We start from the raw sequence: 21,674 nt of genomic DNA, 5'->3' as shown, positions 1-21,674 counted from the left end.
ACATGGTCTAAAATGACTCATGAATGGACGGGATGATGAAAGAGGGCAAGGTCTGCTTTCTAACAAATTGGCACAATGACACATCACACTTACATCCATGTTACTCACATTTTGTTTGTCTGTTAAAAGGAATCTAATCTGTCTCCCTGTCTCTCCCTCTCTCAGAAGCACGTGTCCTCCAGTATAGTGCTGAGATGTGAATTTTATGATCACCAATTTAGAAGTTAGGTACTGTGCATACATTTTATGATGCCATTTACAATATAGGTCTGGAACTGAAACACATGTAAAATTGCCCTTGCTACCATTCTACTTTCCTTTACATCCCCATGGCTGGGGAGCTCAGGTGGTTACTTCAGGTTGTGCATGAGGTAAATCTTGGTTCAGTTAGAACCCATAAGAACCTGTTCTAGTAAGAGCTTTCTGTCAATTCCCTAACTAAATATGTATCTGTAACTTCTGCCAGTGATTTTTTGTGCACTGGGCATGAAAGGAACCATGTGCCTCCCTTATTAAAGGGCTCAATCCAAGTGGTGGTTCCCACATCCAAACGCAACCACATAACATTTGTCCCTATTCTGTCAGGCCTCTCACTGGCCATGAGAGGATCTTGGAAAAAGTCTTCCTTCTAGTGCAAGAAGTTTTCGTCTTTCAGTATATCTCCAGGCTTCCAGCTGAAAGGAACGCCCAAACCATTGACAAATCTGATGGTCAGATAACATCCCAAACCAAACTGCCTCTTACCGTCTCCAGGACTCTTGCCTGAACGGCTCCAATATCCTCCTAACTGGTCCTCCTGCAACCCATTTGGCCCCTTTTGAGTCTGTTCTCCACAGAGAAGCCAGACTGATATTTTTAAAAAGAAAATTGGCACATGTCACCCTTTGGCTCCAAGGGCTTCCCATCACACTAAGAATAAGATAAGAGATCCTCACCATGGGCTGGGTGGTCCACATGCTTACCTGTGCCCAGCTAGCTGACCTCATCTTTCATCCCTCTCCCCTCACTCCCTTTACTTCCGGTGCCCGGGCCTCTCTGCTGTTCCTTCCACGTGCCACCTTCGTCCTCCCTCGGCCTTTGTTCATGCTGTTCCCACTTCCTGGAATGCTGTTCCCACTGCCTGCTCCCTTGCTTCATTCCACCTCCTCAGACAGACTCCCTGACTGCTGTATCTGAAATAGCCCCCTTCCACCACCACAATTACCCCCTAACCCCTTATTCTGTGTTTCTTTTCTTTGTTATCACTACCCATCATCACCAGAAACCGTATTGTTTATTTACATTTTGGGGTCTATATCCTCCACTAGAATCTCCATGAGGGCAAGGACTTTGTCTTGTTTACGTTTATATCCCCAGACCTTAGAACACGGATGGGCACATTTAGGCACCAAACAAATGCGTGTTGAGTAAATGAATAAAAATGTTCCATCAGCAGTTCCTGGAAACATCCACGACACAACATCAGGTGTTACAAGTTAGCAAGAAGACACCACTGGTTCCAAGAGCTAATGACATAAGCTAACAGTGACTGAGCTAAGCTCTCTCCTAAGACCTTTATACTCCCGTCTGCTAGTTTTGGTTTTAGAAACTAAAGGTAAGATAGAAGAGAGAAGAAAAGGAGAGGTAATTTGCTACCTTAGAAGGATGAGGAAGATAAAGGGGGGAAAGGGGGTAGATAAGGTCCAAATAAATGTTACCAAATTATAGTCATAAGAAAAACTGGAGTTTGCCCTTTGCTAAAAGTACTGGACTCTTATGGAAACATTATTTAGTTTGGAGCCTTTTGTAAATTTCAGGAAATTATTTTTTACACTTACTGCTACTTTGTTCCCATGTGTTCTTTTTTAATTTACTGCCACTCTGAGATTGTTCTAGGATGTATGATTTAGAACTCATCTTTGTTGCCAGTATCTAGAGCTCTCATTTCAAGTAAAGGAAGTAGAAGTTTCTTTCAGGTTTCTAACTTCAGCCATCAATTACATCAGTGATATTCTTACAGTAGACTCTCTTTCAGTCATAGTAAAATGAAATAGAATTCTGAAAGGGTTAACAAGTTCCATGTACTTTTAAGGGCTCTTGTGAAGTTTCTGTCATGATTCATTGAGGAAAAGAAACTAATAAAGTCATATGCTAGAGTACACACAGAGTAAGAAGTACACCAGGAGTCCTTTCATCTTTATGCTGCTTGCTTAATTTTATGTAAACATAGAAGGCAGGCCATACCACATGAAGATTCTAAGTTAGTTTGACATTAAAAAAATTTTTAAGCTTGGGTTTATATAACTTTGGACAATACTTCAGAAGAGAGAAGTTCTGTTCAGAGAACAGCCCTGATAGATGTGTCATTACTAATAATTGGACTTGTTGATCTTTGAGATAAATTTTTATATTTCAGAATTCTATTCAGACAAAAAAAAAACTGCTTAAAATAAATTTATTCCTCATACATACAAATAAGGAAGAGCTTGTAACGAAGAATATGGAGCCCAACAGTCATTACAAATACTTCTGGGTATTTTAGAAGCTATGAATTCAGTTTTGGAGATGCTGATTTGCAAATAGAAGATATGCATGATACCATCTCAACTATTATTTTAATCAAAACATCTAATGAAAAGATAATTAAACTGGATGTAAATTGGAGCAGGGCAGTATAAAAAAGTATAATGGGGCTTCCCTGGTGGCGCAGTGGTTGAGAGTCCACCTGCCGATGCAGGGGACATGGGTTCGTGCCCCAGGCCGGGAAGATCCCACATGCCGCGGAGCGGCTGGGCCCGTGAGCCATGGCCGCTGAGCCTGCGCGTCCGGAGCCTGTGCTCCGCAACGGGAGAGGCCACGACATAAAAGAAACTAATAAAGTCATATGCTAGAGTACACACAGAGTAAGAAGTACACCAGGAGTCCTTTCATCTTTATGCTGCTTGCTTAATTTTATGTAAACATAGAAGGCAGGCCATACCACATGAAGATTCTAAGTTAGTTTGACATTAAAAAAATTTTTAAGCTTGGGTTTATATAACTTTGGACAATACTTCAGAAGAGAGAAGTTCTGTTCAGAGAACAGCCCTGATAGATGTGTCATTACTAATAATTGGACTTGTTGATCTTTGAGATAAATTTTTATATTTCAGAATTCTATTCAGACAAAAAAAAAACTGCTTAAAATAAATTTATTCCTCATACATACAAATAAGGAAGAGCTTGTAACGAAGAATATGGAGCCCAACAGTCATTACAAATACTTCTGGGTATTTTAGAAGCTATGAATTCAGTTTTGGAGATGCTGATTTGCAAATAGAAGATATGCATGATACCATCTCAACTATTATTTTAATCAAAACATCTAATGAAAAGATAATTAAACTGGATGTAAATTGGAGCAGGGCAGTATAAAAAAGTATAATGGGGCTTCCCTGGTGGCGCAGTGGTTGAGAGTCCACCTGCCGATGCAGGGGACATGGGTTCGTGCCCCAGGCCGGGAAGATCCCACATGCCGCGGAGCGGCTGGGCCCGTGAGCCATGGCCGCTGAGCCTGCGCGTCCGGAGCCTGTGCTCCGCAACGGGAGAGGCCACGACAGTGAGAGGCCCGCGTACCGCAAAAAATAAATAAATAAAGAAGTATAATGGTGGGTGAGATAAATCCTTTTAATTCTGGGACTAATGTTCTAGCAACCTCAGCACAAGAGAAAAGAGCCAGCAGTGTGGCTACAGGATACTGACAAAGGGTTAACTTCTGCAGAGCACCCATGGAGGCACCATGCACCATCATGTACTTTTCTATCTTAAGCTGCATACCGCTCCTAAACAAAAAGAATGATTTTGCTGACCCAGCTCTGAGTGTTTATTCAGTGCAGAAATATGTGTCTTGGCTTATAATCCCATTCTCCTTTTAAAGAAACCCTATGACCACAATTTTCATCCCAGAATGTTATAGCTTAGAGAGAAAATTTTTAGAACTAGTACCAAGTTAAATCCATGGATTTAGCATAGCTTCAGCAAATGCTTCACACACATTACAGCAGAGATAACATAAATATGCCACAGCCTTGCAGTCTCCTCATTCATGGCCACAGTGGAATGACTAGGTATGCAAGCCGTCCACTTACTGGTCTGCCGTGGTCTCCGGGTTTTCCTGGTTTCCCACTCGGTCCTGTGACTCCTGGAGAGCCTGGGCTTCCCTACAACACAGGGAAGCTTACCATCAAAGAAGAATTTCATCTAAAGTAAACTAACAAAGCATGGCTGGTTTTAAAAGCTTTTAGCACATAATCACATACTAAGGAAGAGCAAAATCAAATTTTAAGATAACATGGAGGAAAAAAATCTTGAAAATTCCCATTCAATCTTTATGGACTATGTTTAATCAGTTTCACTATTCACGGACTGTGATCCTAGTAAACTGACTGCTAAGTGAATTTGCAGAAAGCAATTCCTATTAGTTTGTTTCTATTACCAAACCAGAAAACTCATCAAAAGGCAGGAGTGAACTCTGGCTGGGGAAAATACTGAGAAGGTAACTGGGCACCACGTGGTGGAGTTTCCCCTTGTCTCCTGGGAGTTGCATCTCAGCCTAGAAACTCACTTTTTCTTTGGTGCATTCAAATAAAGGGTGCCTCCTCTTCTATCATATCAGCACCCTCTATCCCATCAAAACCATAAGAATTTCTCCCCGTTCCTTTCAGCACAGCTTTAAGACATTTTAGCAACATTTTTAGTAAAATATTTATAATATCGCTAATCAATACATTATGTCTAAAGCTAAAATATCCTTAAAATAGAATCATCAGATTTTGGTAAAACAATCCTTTATTCATCAATTATGTAAATTTTAATATCTGTAGTAAATACTTCAAATCAAAGTTTATTATACATTTCAACTCTACTTGAGAACATCTATATTAAACATAAATAATAAAATTATTTTAACATATGCTCTCCAGTCCTCATATACAGCCAGAAGCCATGGAGAGCATCCATCACCTCAAACAATGTAATTGTGATCTCACCTGGATGCAGGTATACAGATGCTTCTTTCAAAATCATTGGCTTCAGTATTTTCCCCACAGATCTTAATTAGAAAACCTACTCGGGTAAAACTTACTTCCTCTGAATGACTTAAAGCTGTTCGGTAATTAATGTCCTTAAAATTCAAATATCATAGGCTACGGACTCTTAAAATTCTAGAACAGGAAGTAACCAGTAAGGTCATAAAACCTACCACTTAATGTGGGCATGGAAGGAACTGGTTGGTTAGGGATATTTTTGTTGTTGTTGTTTTTCAAATATAACTTGATTAAACAGAAAGACTCTCTATTTTAACACCTCTGTTTTCTCTAGCCCATTTTGATTTAGCAGAATAAAACCAAGTAGCTCCCTCGACGGTGTGCCCCCCAGCACAGATGGAACATGCCTCAAAGGTCAGGTTACCAGGCTCTTCCCTAGCAAGTGGGGCTAGGGGTTTAGGGTGGGGAGATAAGAGTGTCACCTATTCCATTCTTACCAGTGGCCCAGGGGGGCCCCTAGGTCCCATTGCTCCATCTTTTCCAGTAAAGCCCTATTGTAAAAATGAAATTAATTATAGATTAGTGAAATAATGACCAAGTAAAATGGAAAGACACTAGACAGGTTGATAAGAGTGACAGGTGAGGGATTTAACCCAACTGCAGGTAACCTTTCAATATAAAGACAAATATGCCAAAAAAGGTTTTCCATTGAAGTTATGCTTTTTATTGAATAATTCATTTCTATACTCAGTCATTTATATAGTTATAAATATAAATAGAAATCATTTTAAGAATCAATCCAGTCTTCTCCGAAGAAAGCAGATTCCTTTTATGAAGATACTCAGGTTTACTTTTATAAGAGTGTAAAGAAGTCTAAAGGAAGACTAGCCCTTTCTACCAAAAAGTCAATGTCGACTAACTGGCCCAGGAAGGATCAAAGTAAGATGAAGGGAGTGTTGCATCACAGAAGATGCAGGAGGGGCCAACCACCTGGTTAGAAAACCCCCTTCCTTGTTTCCTAAGCAACACCAGACAGCCAGGGCAGGGCCACTGATGCTTCACTCCTCAGGGATTTCTCTCCTCCCCTCCAAGAAAGAGGCAAAACTATCTTAACTCCTCCACTCAAAAGAAAGGAAATCCTCAATCCTCACTCAATTTTTTTATCGGTCCATCTCTCCTCATCTCACAGAAAGGCCAGACCCAGTTAGGGTCGCACTGGGAGAAGAGATCTGTACAGAAGCACCGGGCATCTCTGAGCAGCTTGCGTGGTGCCAAGTGACCTGTGCCTGGAATGAGTCACTCGCTGCCCAGTTAGCATTCATCCCAAGTACAGACGTCTGAAATCCAGCCAAGGATTTCTGAGTCAGGTCGTTTTTTGTGTTGCTGCATTCCTCTGTCAAAGGAGATTTTTGTCTCCTTTGAGAATATGTGTTAATTTTATGCATATTCTTGGATTCTAGCACAAATCAAGAACATTTGGATCAATACCTCCATTAAGTATCCACACTCCCATTGATTTTACAAAATAGGAAGTTTAAATTATTTCTTTAAAATTACAGTGAGAGGCCCGCGTACCCAAAAAAAAAAAAAAAAAAAAAAAAAATTGTGTTAGAAATATTCCACCCCCTGCAAAAAAAAATTTTTTTTTCCAGAAACTTATAAACATTTCAGACTGTTTTCTGGAAGATCTAGGCCTGCTTAACAAAATGCAGACTACAAGTTCATCTCATGTAACATCAACACTGCTTCCGAGAGCCACTTAAGAAGCAGAAATGCTCGGAGTATTGCTTGGACAGTTCAAATGGCATTTCTACCATCTAAGTTTCCTCCAGCTGCTGTACAAGATACACTTTTTTTTTCACTTTTTTTAGGTAAGTATCATATCTCTGAATAATCCTCCTTCAGTCATCCTAAGAACTTCCTGATCAACCATTTTCTCTTTTTTTTCTAGCTTTATTGGGGTATAATTGACAAATAAAAATTGTATGTATTTATGGCGTACATGTGGTGTTTTGATATATGTATACGTTGTGAAGTGATTACCGCAATCAAGATAATTAACACATGTATCACCTCACATAGTTATCATTTTCTTAGGTAGGAGAATATTTAAGATATACTCTATTAGCAAATTTCAAATACACAGTATGGTATTAACTATAGTCGTCACACTGTACATTAGATCTCCAGAACTTATCTTGCATAACTGAAACTTTGTATCCTTTTTTAAAAATTTTTCATTGGGGTGTAGTTGCTTTACAATGTTGTGTTAGGTTCTACTGTACAGCAAAGTGTATCCGCTACACGCATACATATATCCCCTCGTTTTTGGATTTCCTTCCCATTTAGGTCACTGCAGAGTACTGAGTAGAGTTCCCTGTGCTATACAGTAAGTTCTCATTAGTTATCTATTTTATACATAGTATCAATAGTGTATATATGTCAATCTCCATGAAACTTTGTATCCTTTGTCTAATATCTCCCCATTTCTCCCTCTTCCCCGGCCCCTGGCAACCACCGCTGTACTCTGTTTCCATGCGCTCAACCTTTTAAGAATTCCATACATTGAGAGAGATCATGCAGTATTTATCCTTCTGTGCTTGGCTTATTTCAGCTGGCATGTCCTCCAAGTTCAAGGTTCATCCATGTCGTTGCAAATGACAGGATTTCCCTCTTCTTTAAGACAGAGTAATATTCCATTATATACATGATATATATATATCACATTTTTTAATCCATCCATCCATGGATGGACACTTTGGTGTAACCAACCATCTTCTTTTAGAAGAAATACGTATCTAAGTTGGGGTGAAGCAGATTTTATTCTGATGGCCTCAGAAGGGCTACCACTGAGCCATCTGTAGCACTTTGTAGTGTAATTTTTTTTTTATTCTCCGTTTTCAAAACTGTAGCAGTTATTGCTGCTTCCCTCCATGGGAGGGTGGCTGAGAGGACCTATGGCTGCTTTCACAGATATACTGCGTGTCATGCCTGCACCTGTGGCTCTCTTGCGACTTTCGGACAGTCCCCAGAGCTGTGCCTCATTTGAAAATCATCTGTGCTGAAGGCAACCCATGCCTGCTGTTCCTACCACCTCCACCTTGGTAACATGTCTTCCTCACCATGGTCCTTGGGCTTGCTCTCCTGAGCTGTCTTCTCTTCTCTTCTACCACAGCATTCAACTTTCTTTCTTTCTTTTAGTTTTCAGCGGAGATGCCTGCACCCAAAGTCTAACTTTCCAAAACTGTTTATGTTCCCTCAGCTGTGCCTTCTACTCTCAACACTAGCAGTAGGAAACTAAGTGGTAGGTGATGGAAAAAGACAAATGATTTCCTGAAGACTTTCCTCAGCCTCAACACGGGAGTCCTGGGTGGCGTCACCAGGACTGGGTTCACAGGTTAGAGCTAGAAGAACGCAGTCCTTTCCACTCCCTCACTTTTCAGGGACACAGCGATGGCAGCGGTGGCTGCCTGACTGCCAGTTCAGGAGGAACATGTTGATGGGATGGCACTGGCCACCCAGCGAGTCTGCACAAAGCCCGCACTGCATGATGGGCCCAACAGGGCTTCAGTAGCAGCGGCAGCAAGAGAGGCGGCCCATCATTTTTTTTTTTTTATTGGACTATCATTGGTTTACAACATTGTGTTTATATTCTGCTGTATAGCACAGTGACTCAGTTATACACACACACACACACACACACACACATTCTCTTTCATATTCTTTCCCATTATGGTTTATCACAGGATATTGAACTATATGCATCATTACTTCCTGATTGCGGTATTTTTGGTTTTGTTGACTAACTGAATAGACTGACTTGTCACCTTTGCAATCTCACTATTGTCCTTTATTGTAAAATAAGAATTCCAAAAACCTGAAGTGCCAGTCTCAAAAGAGTCAGAAGAATATGTATATAGAAGTACCACTGGGTCCCAGACTCCCAGAGAATACAGTTTTCTCTTTGACCTCACTCTCTCATAAACTCAAGAGTAGGCATTGGAGCAAATAACTTTCACTGGCAAATCATCCAAATCTGGAATTATCTGGGCAAAATCTTTGCTCCATCTGACTGACCCAACTCTCCTGCCCCATGATGTCGGGGAGGTGTTAAGGGTAACAAATCAATGCCTTTAGTGACAGCTATTATAGCCCTGGCCCTCTGAGACCCTGCTGCTAGTCCTGTGTTTTAACTTGATAAGTCAGAATCCACCCAACTCTCAGACTGTTGTCTGGACCAGAAGGTGCTGAAAAGTCATTAGTGCCTTGGTTCCGAGCAACTCTAAAATAGTTTATTAAAGCATTCGTTGCCTCCTATGAAAGCAAATTTTCTATAACATTGGATTAGAGCACAGAAGCCATGTTCACTGTGCTTCTCATTTACTTGTCCTAGAAAAAATTGGGTCTCCTGCACTGATTTCATCATAAGTCAAGAGCAAAACTGAAATCTGCCACAAATGAGCAAAATCCCTACTAGGTTCCAGTCGGCTTTCCATCACAGAGGCCTACAGGGGGTATCTGAGTTCTAAAGGTGTAGAAAAGATGTCCCTGACTGCATAGAAAGTGCCACGGAAATCAAGACTGTTCTTAGAGTTACGTAAGAGATGCCTCATAACAAAGATTTTAATTTTAGGATTCAAAGCAATTTGCTAGGATTCTTGAATCTCTCTCCAATGAACCAAAATTCCTTTTAGGGACTTGTTTTTCCAAATATGATAAAGGAAAAAATTTTTCCAAAACTAAAATTCTGACAACTCATTTGAAGTCCCACCATTTTGTTTCATAGACCTTGAGATTGACCTGGTATCGGCTGGTCGCTGATATTAGCTTTTCTGCCTCCTGTGAGATGTGTGAACTCCGCATTTCCAGCCATGCAAATTGAATTATGGGGGGTTCTTAATTAATAGGCAACAATGTGATATCATTTCTAACATCTTTACAGCCTGCCCAAGAAAACTTACTCTGTCTCCTGGAGGGCCCATTGGTCCTGGTGGGCCAGGTAATCCCGGGGTTCCCTACACAAAAGGAAACAAACAAGTGAAACACTGTGATTAACTTCTTGTGTGAGAAAAGGGATTTGTGTTATTCTCTAAGATGTTTGGGGAAAAAATGCAGGGGGCTCTGAAAGGAAACAGACACTCAGAAGCAAGCCCAGTGCCAGCCCAAGAGGAAGATGCTCGCTCAGTCATCAAGCCCAGACCTGACTGAACAGCACAAGCTTGAAGACTAAAACCAGGCAACGGAATGGAAACGACGTGCAGCACACGGCCAGGCTTCTGCTTTACTGCTTAACCTTGGCTCACCTTTTGAGGCACCACAAGGGCAGCTACGCAAATAACACTTGACCAGCAAAGAAGAGGCAGCGTGAAGAACAACTCACCGTCCGACCTGGAAGTCCCGGCTCTCCAGCATCGCCCTTCATGCCCTGGCGACCCTGGAGCAAGCAGCGGGAAAACAGGTCTCAGGTGTTTTACAGAAATTAAGTGAAAAGGAAAGACGTGAGCCATTCCTGAAATCTCTGTCACTTCATAAATCCAGTGAAGCATATTTGTGATGGGAGGTGAACCAATTATTTGGGGGACTGATGTTCACTTTTTAAACTACAAATGCTGTTATAATTTCCACTTATCATGTTATGGGATAATTTTATATAATCATGGGAGAATATGTCTCCTTTGAAAGAACCTAATTTAACATAGGGATTTTCATAGAAATAGAAGTTGAAGGGAAAACTGTTTTTTATTTAATATATTTAATTTGGCGCTCATTTTAATAGATATTCAATGAAACACTATAACATAATTTTGGTCTTTATAACTACATGCTAGAAGACACTTGTTACACAGGCAAATCTGAATTAATTAAAGCTGATAAACTTCATTTAGTAGCAATAATAAGAAAAGGTAAAAGCCCCTAAATCTCCCTTTTGGACATAAGAAGCTGAAAGTAGATGCATTTAACCCTTTTGAGTGTAAAAGGTCTAGCCCTTCAAATGTTTCATTTCTAGTGATATCTGATACAGATTGTTTTTCCTCTAAATGCCAAAAGGATGTATGTGTCTTCTATTATGGCATCTTTAAAAAGGAGTTTAGAACTAAACTTAAAACTATGAAATTATCTGTATTCTTATTCATTTACTGTATGTTTTAAAGTATGGAAAAAAGTAGTTAAATAAAATATGAGCCTTTAAAGATAAAACACCTCTTTGTAAGTTCAGATTAGCATTTGGAACAAAAGGTAAACATTTTATTAAAAATTTTTATAGAAGTAATGATGTAGATAAATAATGCAAGCTTGCCTTGAAGTCATAAACATTAGAAAAGGACCCCGGGGCTGCCACAGACTCAAAGCATTATCAAAGCTTTCAGGATGTTGAAGGATATTTGCGTTACTTAGTAAAAAATGTTTTTAAAGGTCAAATAATTAGCAACAATTTTTCCTACACAGTTACGTATTATTACATACAGTATTCACATATCTGAAATTACAGTCATAGGAAGTCATCTCAATGACCAAAATTTGTTGAGTTCTCTGAGAAAACATTTGAGTTTGGCGAAATAGAATAAAAAAATGTTCCAGTTAAACTCAACGTTAATCCACCACCCTCATTCCATACAGAAAGCTTTGTGCTTACCTGTTCTCCTGGAATAGAGAGGCCGTTGGGTCCCTGGGGGCCTGGCGGACCCTGGGGACCGGGAGGACCTGTATCTCCACGAGGACCAGGGGGGCCCTAAATACACGGGAGAGAAACAAGCACAAAGTCATGGAATGCCCTTCCAGTGCCTGTCTTCATAACTCTAAGACACCAATCATAGAATCTTTGCAAACATTGTACAAATCTGTCCATCTATAAAAACATGTAATGCCATTCCTTTCTTCCCTTTGCTACTCATTAAAAGAACAACTGGAAAGTCCAATAAATTCACAAGAGCACTTATATTTCCAAAATTCCTATTAAAAGTAGGTTTCTAAAAGAAATACATTGAATATAATATATTCATATATTTATAGTCCTAGATTCATTCAGAGATCAAAGCTCAAAATTCACTGGATTTGATTTCTTTTAAGCTCGCCCTGATTTCTCTTAGACTTGGGCTTATTTCCGGGACTAACGTATGTAGAAGTCAAGCAAGGAAAGAGCAGATACGTTCACGCTATGCTGGAGCTTCTTTGCAGTGTGTCTAGGTGGAAAAGGCACAAACTTGGAGTCAGACGGACCTGGATCAGTCAGCACCCCAGCCTCACTTTCCTAACTGGGTTAGCTTATCATTAGTGATAGTATGACAAAAACTACACATCATCTTCATAATATATTCCCCTAAGAAGCTTCAGTTGTCTTATGGAGACCAGTATGGAACCGGTAGAAGGGGCTGGTGACCTGCCATGAACACACATGTGGCTGCTCAGCTATTTCTCTGAGACAGGTGAACCGTCCCCAGCAGGACCCTGCTCCCTGTGGGGTCTTCCAACTGATGGCCAGGTCACCCCCTCTGCTTCCCCATGTGACAGCAGAGCCCTTAGGTGCTTCTGCAGATTTCCCATGTGCGATTCCTACATCAGTGAGATGCCCGGTACATTCTTTATCTGGCTAGCCTAATCCATCATTTTGACACCCAGAGAAAAGACAGAGATAATTATTGCCTAAGGCACACTAAACTTCAATCAATTTGCTCAAGTTGTAGAAATTTGAATAACCAGACTTTAACATGCAGGTGAAAATAAAAATGCACTCTAAAATATACTTACAATTGCCCCACTGATACCTCTTTCACCTCTGGGACCTTTAGCACCAGGTCCTCCCTAAAATACATAGTAAGGGTACATTTTAGAGTGAACACAGGGAAGTAGGAAGAAGTTGATATATAAAAATTGCTTCGAGAAGCAGTGCATTCTCCAGACAATACAGTTATTTATAAAATATGGAAGTAAATACTTTATATCCTACAAATGTGTGGGGAAAGAGAATTTTGAAACTTTGTACATTCTAAGGATCTCATTTTTACGTTCTGAACTTTTCTTAATTGTTAGCAAATTTTGAAGTTTATTTGAGAATTTGAGGTTTACTGGGAAAAAAACAAGCATTACTTAAATACTATAGTTAAGTATTTTTAAGGAGAAAAATCTGTTTTGGAATTATATGAATGCATTCTTCAGGGACAATAATATGCAAAAAGAAGAACTCTCAAAATCTCAGAACAAACAGGAATTCAGAGACCACTGAACAAAGACGAAATAAACATGATAGTGAGATCCAACAACGTTATCATACAATTAGAGGGAAAAAAATCCCTACTTCTCAAGAACATCTGAGTCACATCCAGCATATAATTTTATGATTACAAATATAAATCAGGTAAGTCACTGTTAATTGCAAATAGTCTTATGTTGAATCTTGCTTTGCTCTTTAATATCTTTATGTTTTGCTTTAGGAAAACTCACATCACAAAAATATGTTTACAAAATCATCAGGACCACTGGTAATTCCAGAGACATTTTGATTCCGTATATGCGGAGCTAGTTTGTAATTAACTTAAAATCAATTTACATTATTTGCTATGACCCATGTATAGTAAAATCTGGTGTTCTGAGGCTCTCTGAACTGTTCGTATGTTAATTAACCATTTTCTTAAAAGAGTTCCATAGAGCTTAAAGGTATCACTTCCATTCTGAAAAACCAGCCCAGGTCAGATGTTAGATTGACTAAATCGGGGAGTCCACATTGATTAATGAGACACATGAGTGTACTCTTCAAGGTTTTGCATTGCATTTTCTCGGTCTCCCCTCCACCCATGAATAGACCTGGTCAGTCTTCCCACTCAAGTTCTTCCTAACACCAACACTTTCACCCAGAGTTTATGATATCATCACATATGTATATTATCCTCTATGTTATTCTCTGATATGTTTGCTAATAACGTACACATATGCTAGGTTCTAAACAAGTTGTGGTTGGGCCAGCCTCTCAACCATGGCTCCATAACATACGTACGAGAAGCCTCAGGAAACAAAGGAATTTTCAAACTCAAGTGATCACAGAGAGAAACCCAAATTCACATCTTTAAGAGAAAAGCTCTTGAATGCTAGCCGATATCATTCATTCTTGTGTGGCTAGAGAAATGTGTTCAGATGTGTTCAAATTTTCTTCTTGATCTACTCCACTTCAGATCTCAAAAGATGCTACAAGAATGGTGTACAATGCAGCTTGTTCTGCCCTAGAACACACCAGTGGCTGGGAGCTTCTTACGCGTGACATACCGGCCAAAGGGTGATCATGCCCAAGATTTACCAGGAAAAACTAGAGGAGCTATTTGTTTCCTTACCGCAGGGCCTGGTGGTCCTGGAGGTCCAATGCTGTCCTGCGTACACGTGCAAGCATTTGGAAGACTGGGGCATTTTGCTTCATCTCTCTGAAAGTTTGAAAAGAATATTTATCTATGAATTGATGGTAAAAACAGCTTCCCATCCCCCATGCTCACTAATCTTATATACACAAGGGAATCTGTTTCCCAACTTGAAGAAATAATTTTTAGCTATGATTACAAACAGTCTTATGTTGAATCTTGCTTTGATCCTAATGTCTTTATTTTATGTTTTGCTTTAGGAAACCTCCCACAACAAAAATACGTTTACAAAACTATCATCGAGACCATTGGCTATTTAATCCAATTTTCTCTAGTCTGGCGTTAGAGAAAGGCTGAGTATCTCAGATATGGAGGCCCATTTCCTTCAGAACAAAATCTAAAATCCTTTCCAGGCCTACAGGGGCTTACAAGCAGCAGCACACCACCTTGCCCCTCCCACTGCCCTTCACTCTGCCCCAGCGCTCCCTCATCCACTTCTTGCTTCTCAGATGTTTAGGGCACCTTGCCGCCTTAGGGCCTTTGCACTTACAGTCCCCTCTGGCTGGAAGTCTCTATCTCCATTATCCACATTGTTTGTCCTCTCACTTCACTCAGGTCTCTGCTTAAATCTCCCCTTATCACCAACGGCTGAGAGTACTCACCTGGCTATCTCTCCCTGTACCCTGGCGTGTTTTCACGCAAGGACTTTTCACTCTATAACGTACTGTATACCTACTTGTTCATTCCTCCTCTCCCCCTGCCTTTCACTAGAATATTCCCTTTCACTGCTGTAACCCCGGCACATAGGATAGTGCCTGGCTTACAACAGGTGCTCAGTAAGTATCTGTTGAATAAATAACGCATACTCATCCCGTGGGTACGTGCAGCTCACTGTTGCCTAAAGCTTCAAATCCATCATCAGCATTCACCTTTGTAATTATTACAACCTACACAGATACTATGGGTAAAAGCCATCATCTTGAAAAGAAATATGGTTATTTCTACTTAGATATCCAGAGAGGTGACGGCTTATCCTGTAAAATGCTGGTATTTTACAAGCAATAGGAAGGACTCTGCAATAAGTGGGTTTATCAGACGCACTGATTCAGCTGGACTTTTCTGACTATGCATAACCACCTTGGCTGGCAGGGAGGATTTCCATATGTGGTTCTCTACATTCTTGATTTTGAGGGAGGGGTCCCCAGCCTGAGCCTTGCGTGTCCCCGGCTCCATCCTGGAGATGCAGCTGCAGAGGGCTACTTGCTCTCCCAAGCCATCCACGCCCACATCCTTTATTCCTCGGGGACTCTTAACACCGCCACAGAATTCCATTCTGTTTTACTTACCCTGGAAGGAATATCACAGCATCTGTCTCTACTGGTCCACACTGGACTGCAGACAATATCAAAATTCTGGATTTGGAACTGCAAACAACCAACAGCAACATGAGCTAAAGATGCGTGAAAACATTTCATATTAACGTTTCCACATTTTAACCTCTGCCAACTTCTCACAGAGACGCTCTTGAGGGAACAGGCAATGAAAGCAATGTGATCCTTACTTCATAAGAACAGAAAAACCTATGCCCGAGAGAAAGCGATAGTAAAGCAAAATGCGTACGTGATAGTCCCACTTCTGATCCACTTCCTTGGCTAAAATGAAATGTTTGATTGAGTTTTGGGTTTTTTTAAGAAAACATTAATTTCTTTATTTACTTAAAAATTAAGAATGTACTTAATTCTGAATTTGAAGACTACACACATTTAAATCAACTTTTAAAAGTCCACCCTTGCAGAAAAGTAACATTAAAAAAAAATATTCCTCACTTATTCTAAAATTGATGCCCTTCTTTTCATAAGTTCTTACCTAGGGGCTAACTGATAATTTTATGATTACCTTCAGCTTAACTATTTCAACATAGTATATATTTTCTATCTTTCTACATTTAAAAAAATAGAGCTCTTTTGATAAAGATTGTTTCGCTGCAGCCATTCTTTTATAAACCTAATGGAATTGTTCTATTTAAATATCAAATCCAATATTCAATAAATGATTTTAATCACAATTATATTCAATTTGCACTCTTTGGTTCTACATTGTGGAATAAACATTTCACTTTTGAATCAAGAAGAAGGAAATCCTATCCGTGGAAGAAAGCTACATTCAGTAAATGCAATTTTAAAAATAACAGAAGCCAAGGCTATTAGTCTTGCTTTTAGAACAATGTTATTATTGGTCAACATTTAATATGAACTTAATTAGCCTGGTACAGTGAAAACCTTAGGCTTAAAATGTTACTACTAAGTAGCATTGTAAAAGGGTTGGCAAGCCCCCGCCTCCAACTTGAGCCAGTGACACGTGTGAGTGAGGGGTGGCTGACCGACTACACTCATCTTCCTTCTGAGGCGGATGTGACCCCCCAGTGAGGGGACAGCAAGTCTGTGACGGTCACAGCCAGTGTCCACAGATGCATAGTTTCCTGAGTGCACACATTTTTATTAACAGTTACTACCTTTGAAGAACAAAAACTGAATTGGTTTAGATTTCACTGATTATCCTGGAAACTATTTGTGTTGTACTCTCCAGTTTGATTCAGTTCCAGGTCCACTACACGATGTTCTCTGGTGCCTTGACAACTTAATTTGTTTCTAGCAGTAAAGCCCATTATCATGTTCTGTCAGTAGCATATTTTCTCAGTGTAACTTTTCCAGCGTTTCAATCTAACCAAGAAATAAAACAATTTAAAACTCACCGAGGAAGAAAACTTCCCTGATTACTTTTAAAAATGTCATTTCGATCTTAATACAAGGTACCAAGAAAAATAAAAATGTGTCACTTACTGTGGCTGATTTCCTCTCCCCTTTAAGTAGTTTTCCAAGAATTTCATAACCATCAGTTGTGATATTTCCAGCTTCCCTGATGTCCTTCTCTATAATTTCATAGCAGTCAATGTAAATCTTAACACTTTTGGAGGTCACTACGATATGAACCTAAAAAGATCATTTGTTTCCATTACAAAATTTCTACCCAGAACAACCTGGCTCCTACATATTTCAGATCACAGTTTTTAAAAAATGTGTTCTTAAAGCTATTCTCGTCCCAAGTCAAGAGGCTTGGACTAAGAATCCAAGCACCAGGTTGCCGTGTCAATGTCATTTATTAACAGCATCAAATTAAATGAACCACTTAAGCTTTCTGGGTCTCAGTTTCCTTCAGCTATTATACACTTGCATAATTTCTTATTTTCCCCACTCTGTACTCTTCCTGAGATGGCCAGAGATACTGTAATAGATCAGATGCTCCTGTAAACTATAAAGAGCTATTCAGAAAAGAAGCAGACTCAACAGATGTAGAGAACAAACTAGTGGTTACCAGTGGGGAGAGGCAAGCGGAGGGGTAGGATAGGGATACAGCAAAATAGGGGTAGGGGACTAAGGGGTATAAACTATTATGTATAAAATAAGCTACAAGGATATATTGTACAGCACAGGGAACAGAGCCAATATTTTATAGTAAGTATTTAAGAATAAATTTTTTTAAATGAGCTATTCAAATACAAGTTAATAAATCATTAATATATTATTATACTCAGGACAAAGGAGCCTCGAATGTCTTCCACTGATTTTGCTAAATTCCATTTTTAATTTGTTAGTCCCTAATCCCTGCCAAAAAGATCTTACACACCATGTAGATACCTAACATAGGAAAGAGCTAGCACGTGTCTTTTATAGAGAGTCAGCTCTGGAAATCAATAGATTCAAGATTCAGTTTCCTTATAAGAAAATAATCTTGTTGATTTATTTTTTTATCTGATATTGAAGACACTCAGAATCTCAAAAAATCTATTAGTACAGATAATTAAGAAAACATCTGTATTTCAGTCATGTAAAGAATGGCTGCGGGTAATCTTTGACTTTATAGTTATACTCAGAGTTTCCACTTATCACAGCCCAAATACTCAAGTAAGCCCATGATGATTACTTTGAAAAGTTTGGCTCCAAGTTAAGGAACAGAAATTCCCTTAAATGCTTTGAGTAAATAAGCATAAGACAATCTCTCGGGATTTTTTTAAGCAGTAAATATTTTTTTCCACATAGAATCACCACCAAAACACTAATTTAGTGCATCTATAAGTGGTAAGTATGAATTATATATTGCTTTTATATAAAAGTGATATCTGGCTTACTAAAAATAATTTTAAATACCCCCAGGGCAATCATCTAATACTGAACTCAAGAAGAACACCATACAAACATTCCCAAGATATTTATTACCTAATAAGAACTAAAACTTATTTGTTGGCTCTTATACGAACAATCTCAGAAGCAAACATTCACAAACTATTTGAAAAATCATAGTATCCAGAAAAATTATTTCAAAATCAAAACTTTCAATTTTTGAAACAAAGTTATTCCAAATACACTTGTCATTCAATGCTAACCAGAAAGAAACACATGCTAAAAATATATTTTGCTACAATCTCTTCAGTGTGTTTCATTGCATTTTAAACACATGCATAATTACATTTCAGAGCGGCTTTTGTCTGGAGACCATTGTCCCAAGTATTTAGGGACTCTTTCCCAACTGGGAAGCATTGTTGGACACAGACCAGTAGAAAGAAATAGGAACACCCTTGTAAACTCATCACCCTTCCCAAGGTCTCCCATTCCCTAAAACCTTATTTGTCATCTATTCCACTTCTTTGTCTCATTAGAAATCTCTCTCTTGAATCTATGTCGTCTGTTACAACAGGATGGAGACATAGAAAACGCTTCAAGAGAATTCTCCAGAAGCAGTAGTTGTCTGCCATTCCTTACTTAAGCTATCCCCATCTCTCCCAAGAGCCCCCTGTATGTTATTCTCACTAATTTGCTGCTATCAGAGAACTACTCGTTCTTATCTCAAGGACTGAAGAACTTCAGTTCCTGAATTACATGGAAAATGAGAGAAGAGTGTTCGAATCCTTGGATCAGTGGAATGTAAGTAGCCAACAGTGATCGCACTTGGTACTTGAATAGATAGGATAAATGAGAGTAGGTCAGAAGAACGGTGTGGGGGAATGAAGGAGGGAAAACAGTATAATGAAAAAGTAGAGGAGGAACTAAAAACAAAGAAAGACATTAGAAAAAAAGAAGGTAGAGAATTTGAGGAGAAAAGAACGTTTGTGAGAACAGGAAAGAGGCATTATGTAAAACCTAAGAATACAAATACTTCTCTCTATGAAGCCAAATTAAGAAGGGAATGTCAAAAAATAATTATCTTGATTTGCAATAATTAATGACTGTCACTCTTGACCTCTTCAAAATACTGCCTTATTTTGCTCAGTAAAATGAAGCATTCAATGAAAGTTGGAAATTAGTAATAGTTACATTATTAATAATTGCTCCTAAATGGTTATCCATTGGTTAATAGAGGGCTGAATTTCTAATATCTTCAGTGGGTATGGAAGAAAAATAAAATAGTCTTTTTGGGCGAGTTATTCAAGTGTAAGTTTAATAGGTGTATCAATGAGCCAAAAAAAAGTTCCTAAGAACTTTGCCAGATTCAACATCTATTATCGGACAAGGAGAAGTTGAAGCCAGTAATATTTGTCTAGAATCTGCTTTCCCAATGAGGCATTTATTTTGCTGGACCTTACCAGGAAAGTCTGTAAACTGTTAAGCAAATATGGCTTTATTCTCAGAGATCTCTGATTTTCCATCATTGCTTTTTGCTTCTCACTAATGCGCATGCTGAGGCCTCTCCAAGCCCCATGAAGAGAGTCCCTTGTCATCCTCACCAAGAATCTGATTCATGAATACAAAGAACATTCTGGAAAGAAGCCAAGATTCTCAGGAAGAGAATCAGCAAGAAATTCAGCTAAATCTACCCAAGTACAGGGTCGTTCTTCAATTTTCACTTGAGAATCACATTGAACTAGAAATATTTGTCTTCTGTGTATGGGGACTAACTTTCTGAGCACTACACTGGGGAAATTTTAGACTACTTGTACGACAAGTAGTCTTCCTCCTGTTAACTTGAGCCAGTGGATGAAGAAATTCCATTAAAAAGTCCACTCCTGGGCTTCCCTGGTGGCGCAGTGGTTGAGAGTCCGCCTGCCGATGCAGGGGAGACGGGTTCGTGCCCCGGTCCGGGAAGATCCCACGTGCCGCGGAGCGGCTGGGCCCGTGAGCCATGGCCGCTGAGCCTGCGCGTCCGGAGCCTATGCTCCGCAACGGGAGAGGCCACAACAGTGAGAGACCCGCGTTCCGCAAAAAAAAAAAAAAAAAAAAAAAAAAAAAAAATCCACTCCTAACCTAGACGGTGCTTTTCATTTCTAACGCTGCCAACTTCAGCACTCTTATCTGTAAGTTAATTTTCCTGACAGCAAGTTTCTATTTATCCTCAATGTTGAGATTTAAAAAATTAAGATCATCAAGAATAGATAATCCCCTAAGAATTTATCTTAGAACTTTTAATAAGATTTTTTTAGAGACGTTGTAAATGTGTTCATGCAGAAGTTAATTTAGTAAACAGTTGTCTTAATTATTTTGATAGTTAATGATAACTTTTGGACTGGCATGTTTGTAACTTTTCAATAAACAAGCAGGCAGAAGCAGCTTACTATTCTCTATAAAAGAGTAAATAATTTGATCAATTAAATACAATCCACAAAAATTAAGCTTTTGAAACAAAACGACATAAAGGTTCAAAGTAAAATGGTAGGTAGAAAAATGGGCATACAATATTGTATATACTACACGACTCATATTCTGAAAAGACATTAGCATTGAAAACACATTGAAATATTAATAGTAGTTATCTCATGGTTAGTAGAATTATCGTTTTAAATTTCCTTCTCTGAATTAATCAAATTCCTTGAAATAAGGTATTGTTTTTAAAAGACATGGCTATGTTTCCACCAGTTTAACATGACATTTTAATAAATAATAAATTAAATTAGTTTAAATTTTAAGTCATATACGTTTTTCTACAAATAACTTTTTCTATAAATATTTATTTTTCTATAATCTTACGTTTTTACCTTATGAAAACTTCCATAGAATAATGTCTTCACTTCCTCTGTGTCAAATGTAATAGTTTGTACCTCACCCCTTGTATCCTTGTTAAAGAATGATAATGTCTTGCTAGAAGCTGTAATCAACACATAATTGTTATTAAATCAAATGCATGGACACTCTATATTGAAAGTATTAACAAATAATTCTTGTTGGAGAATTCTCTAAAAAAATTAATAACTTCAGTTAAGATAAAATGTAATTCAAATATTTACTGATATATTTTTAAAACTTTAAACATAAAAGCATAATCAAGTAAATATATATATATA

At 38.8% G+C, this 21,674-nt stretch overlaps 1 protein-coding gene across 2 annotated transcripts in view; it reads right to left on the bottom strand.

Annotated features, from left to right (window-relative positions):
* Nucleotides 1–21,674, bottom strand: part of COL12A1 (collagen type XII alpha 1 chain) — a 114,284-nt gene that overhangs the window by 6,271 nt on the left and 86,339 nt on the right. For both annotated transcript variants that reach the window (XM_024731878.1, XM_024731877.1), the window contains 10 exons: nucleotides 21,369–21,478; nucleotides 17,185–17,334; nucleotides 15,691–15,768; nucleotides 14,324–14,410; nucleotides 12,750–12,803; nucleotides 11,638–11,733; nucleotides 10,384–10,437; nucleotides 9,965–10,018; nucleotides 5,501–5,554; nucleotides 4,107–4,178 (listed from right to left, as the gene is read on the bottom strand). In XM_024731878.1, coding sequence (XP_024587646.1) covers nucleotides 4,107–4,178; nucleotides 5,501–5,554; nucleotides 9,965–10,018; nucleotides 10,384–10,437; nucleotides 11,638–11,733; nucleotides 12,750–12,803; nucleotides 14,324–14,410; nucleotides 15,691–15,768; nucleotides 17,185–17,334; nucleotides 21,369–21,478 — 809 coding nt within the window. The remainder of the gene's footprint in view (nucleotides 1–4,106; nucleotides 4,179–5,500; nucleotides 5,555–9,964; nucleotides 10,019–10,383; nucleotides 10,438–11,637; nucleotides 11,734–12,749; nucleotides 12,804–14,323; nucleotides 14,411–15,690; nucleotides 15,769–17,184; nucleotides 17,335–21,368; nucleotides 21,479–21,674) is intronic.

This window comes from Neophocaena asiaeorientalis, unplaced genomic scaffold, assembly GCF_003031525.2.
Source record: "Neophocaena asiaeorientalis asiaeorientalis breed wild unplaced genomic scaffold, Neophocaena_asiaeorientalis_V1.1 scaffold450, whole genome shotgun sequence".
Taxonomy (NCBI): Eukaryota; Metazoa; Chordata; class Mammalia; order Artiodactyla; family Phocoenidae; genus Neophocaena; species Neophocaena asiaeorientalis.
This window is presented reverse-complemented; position numbering and strand designations above follow the sequence as displayed.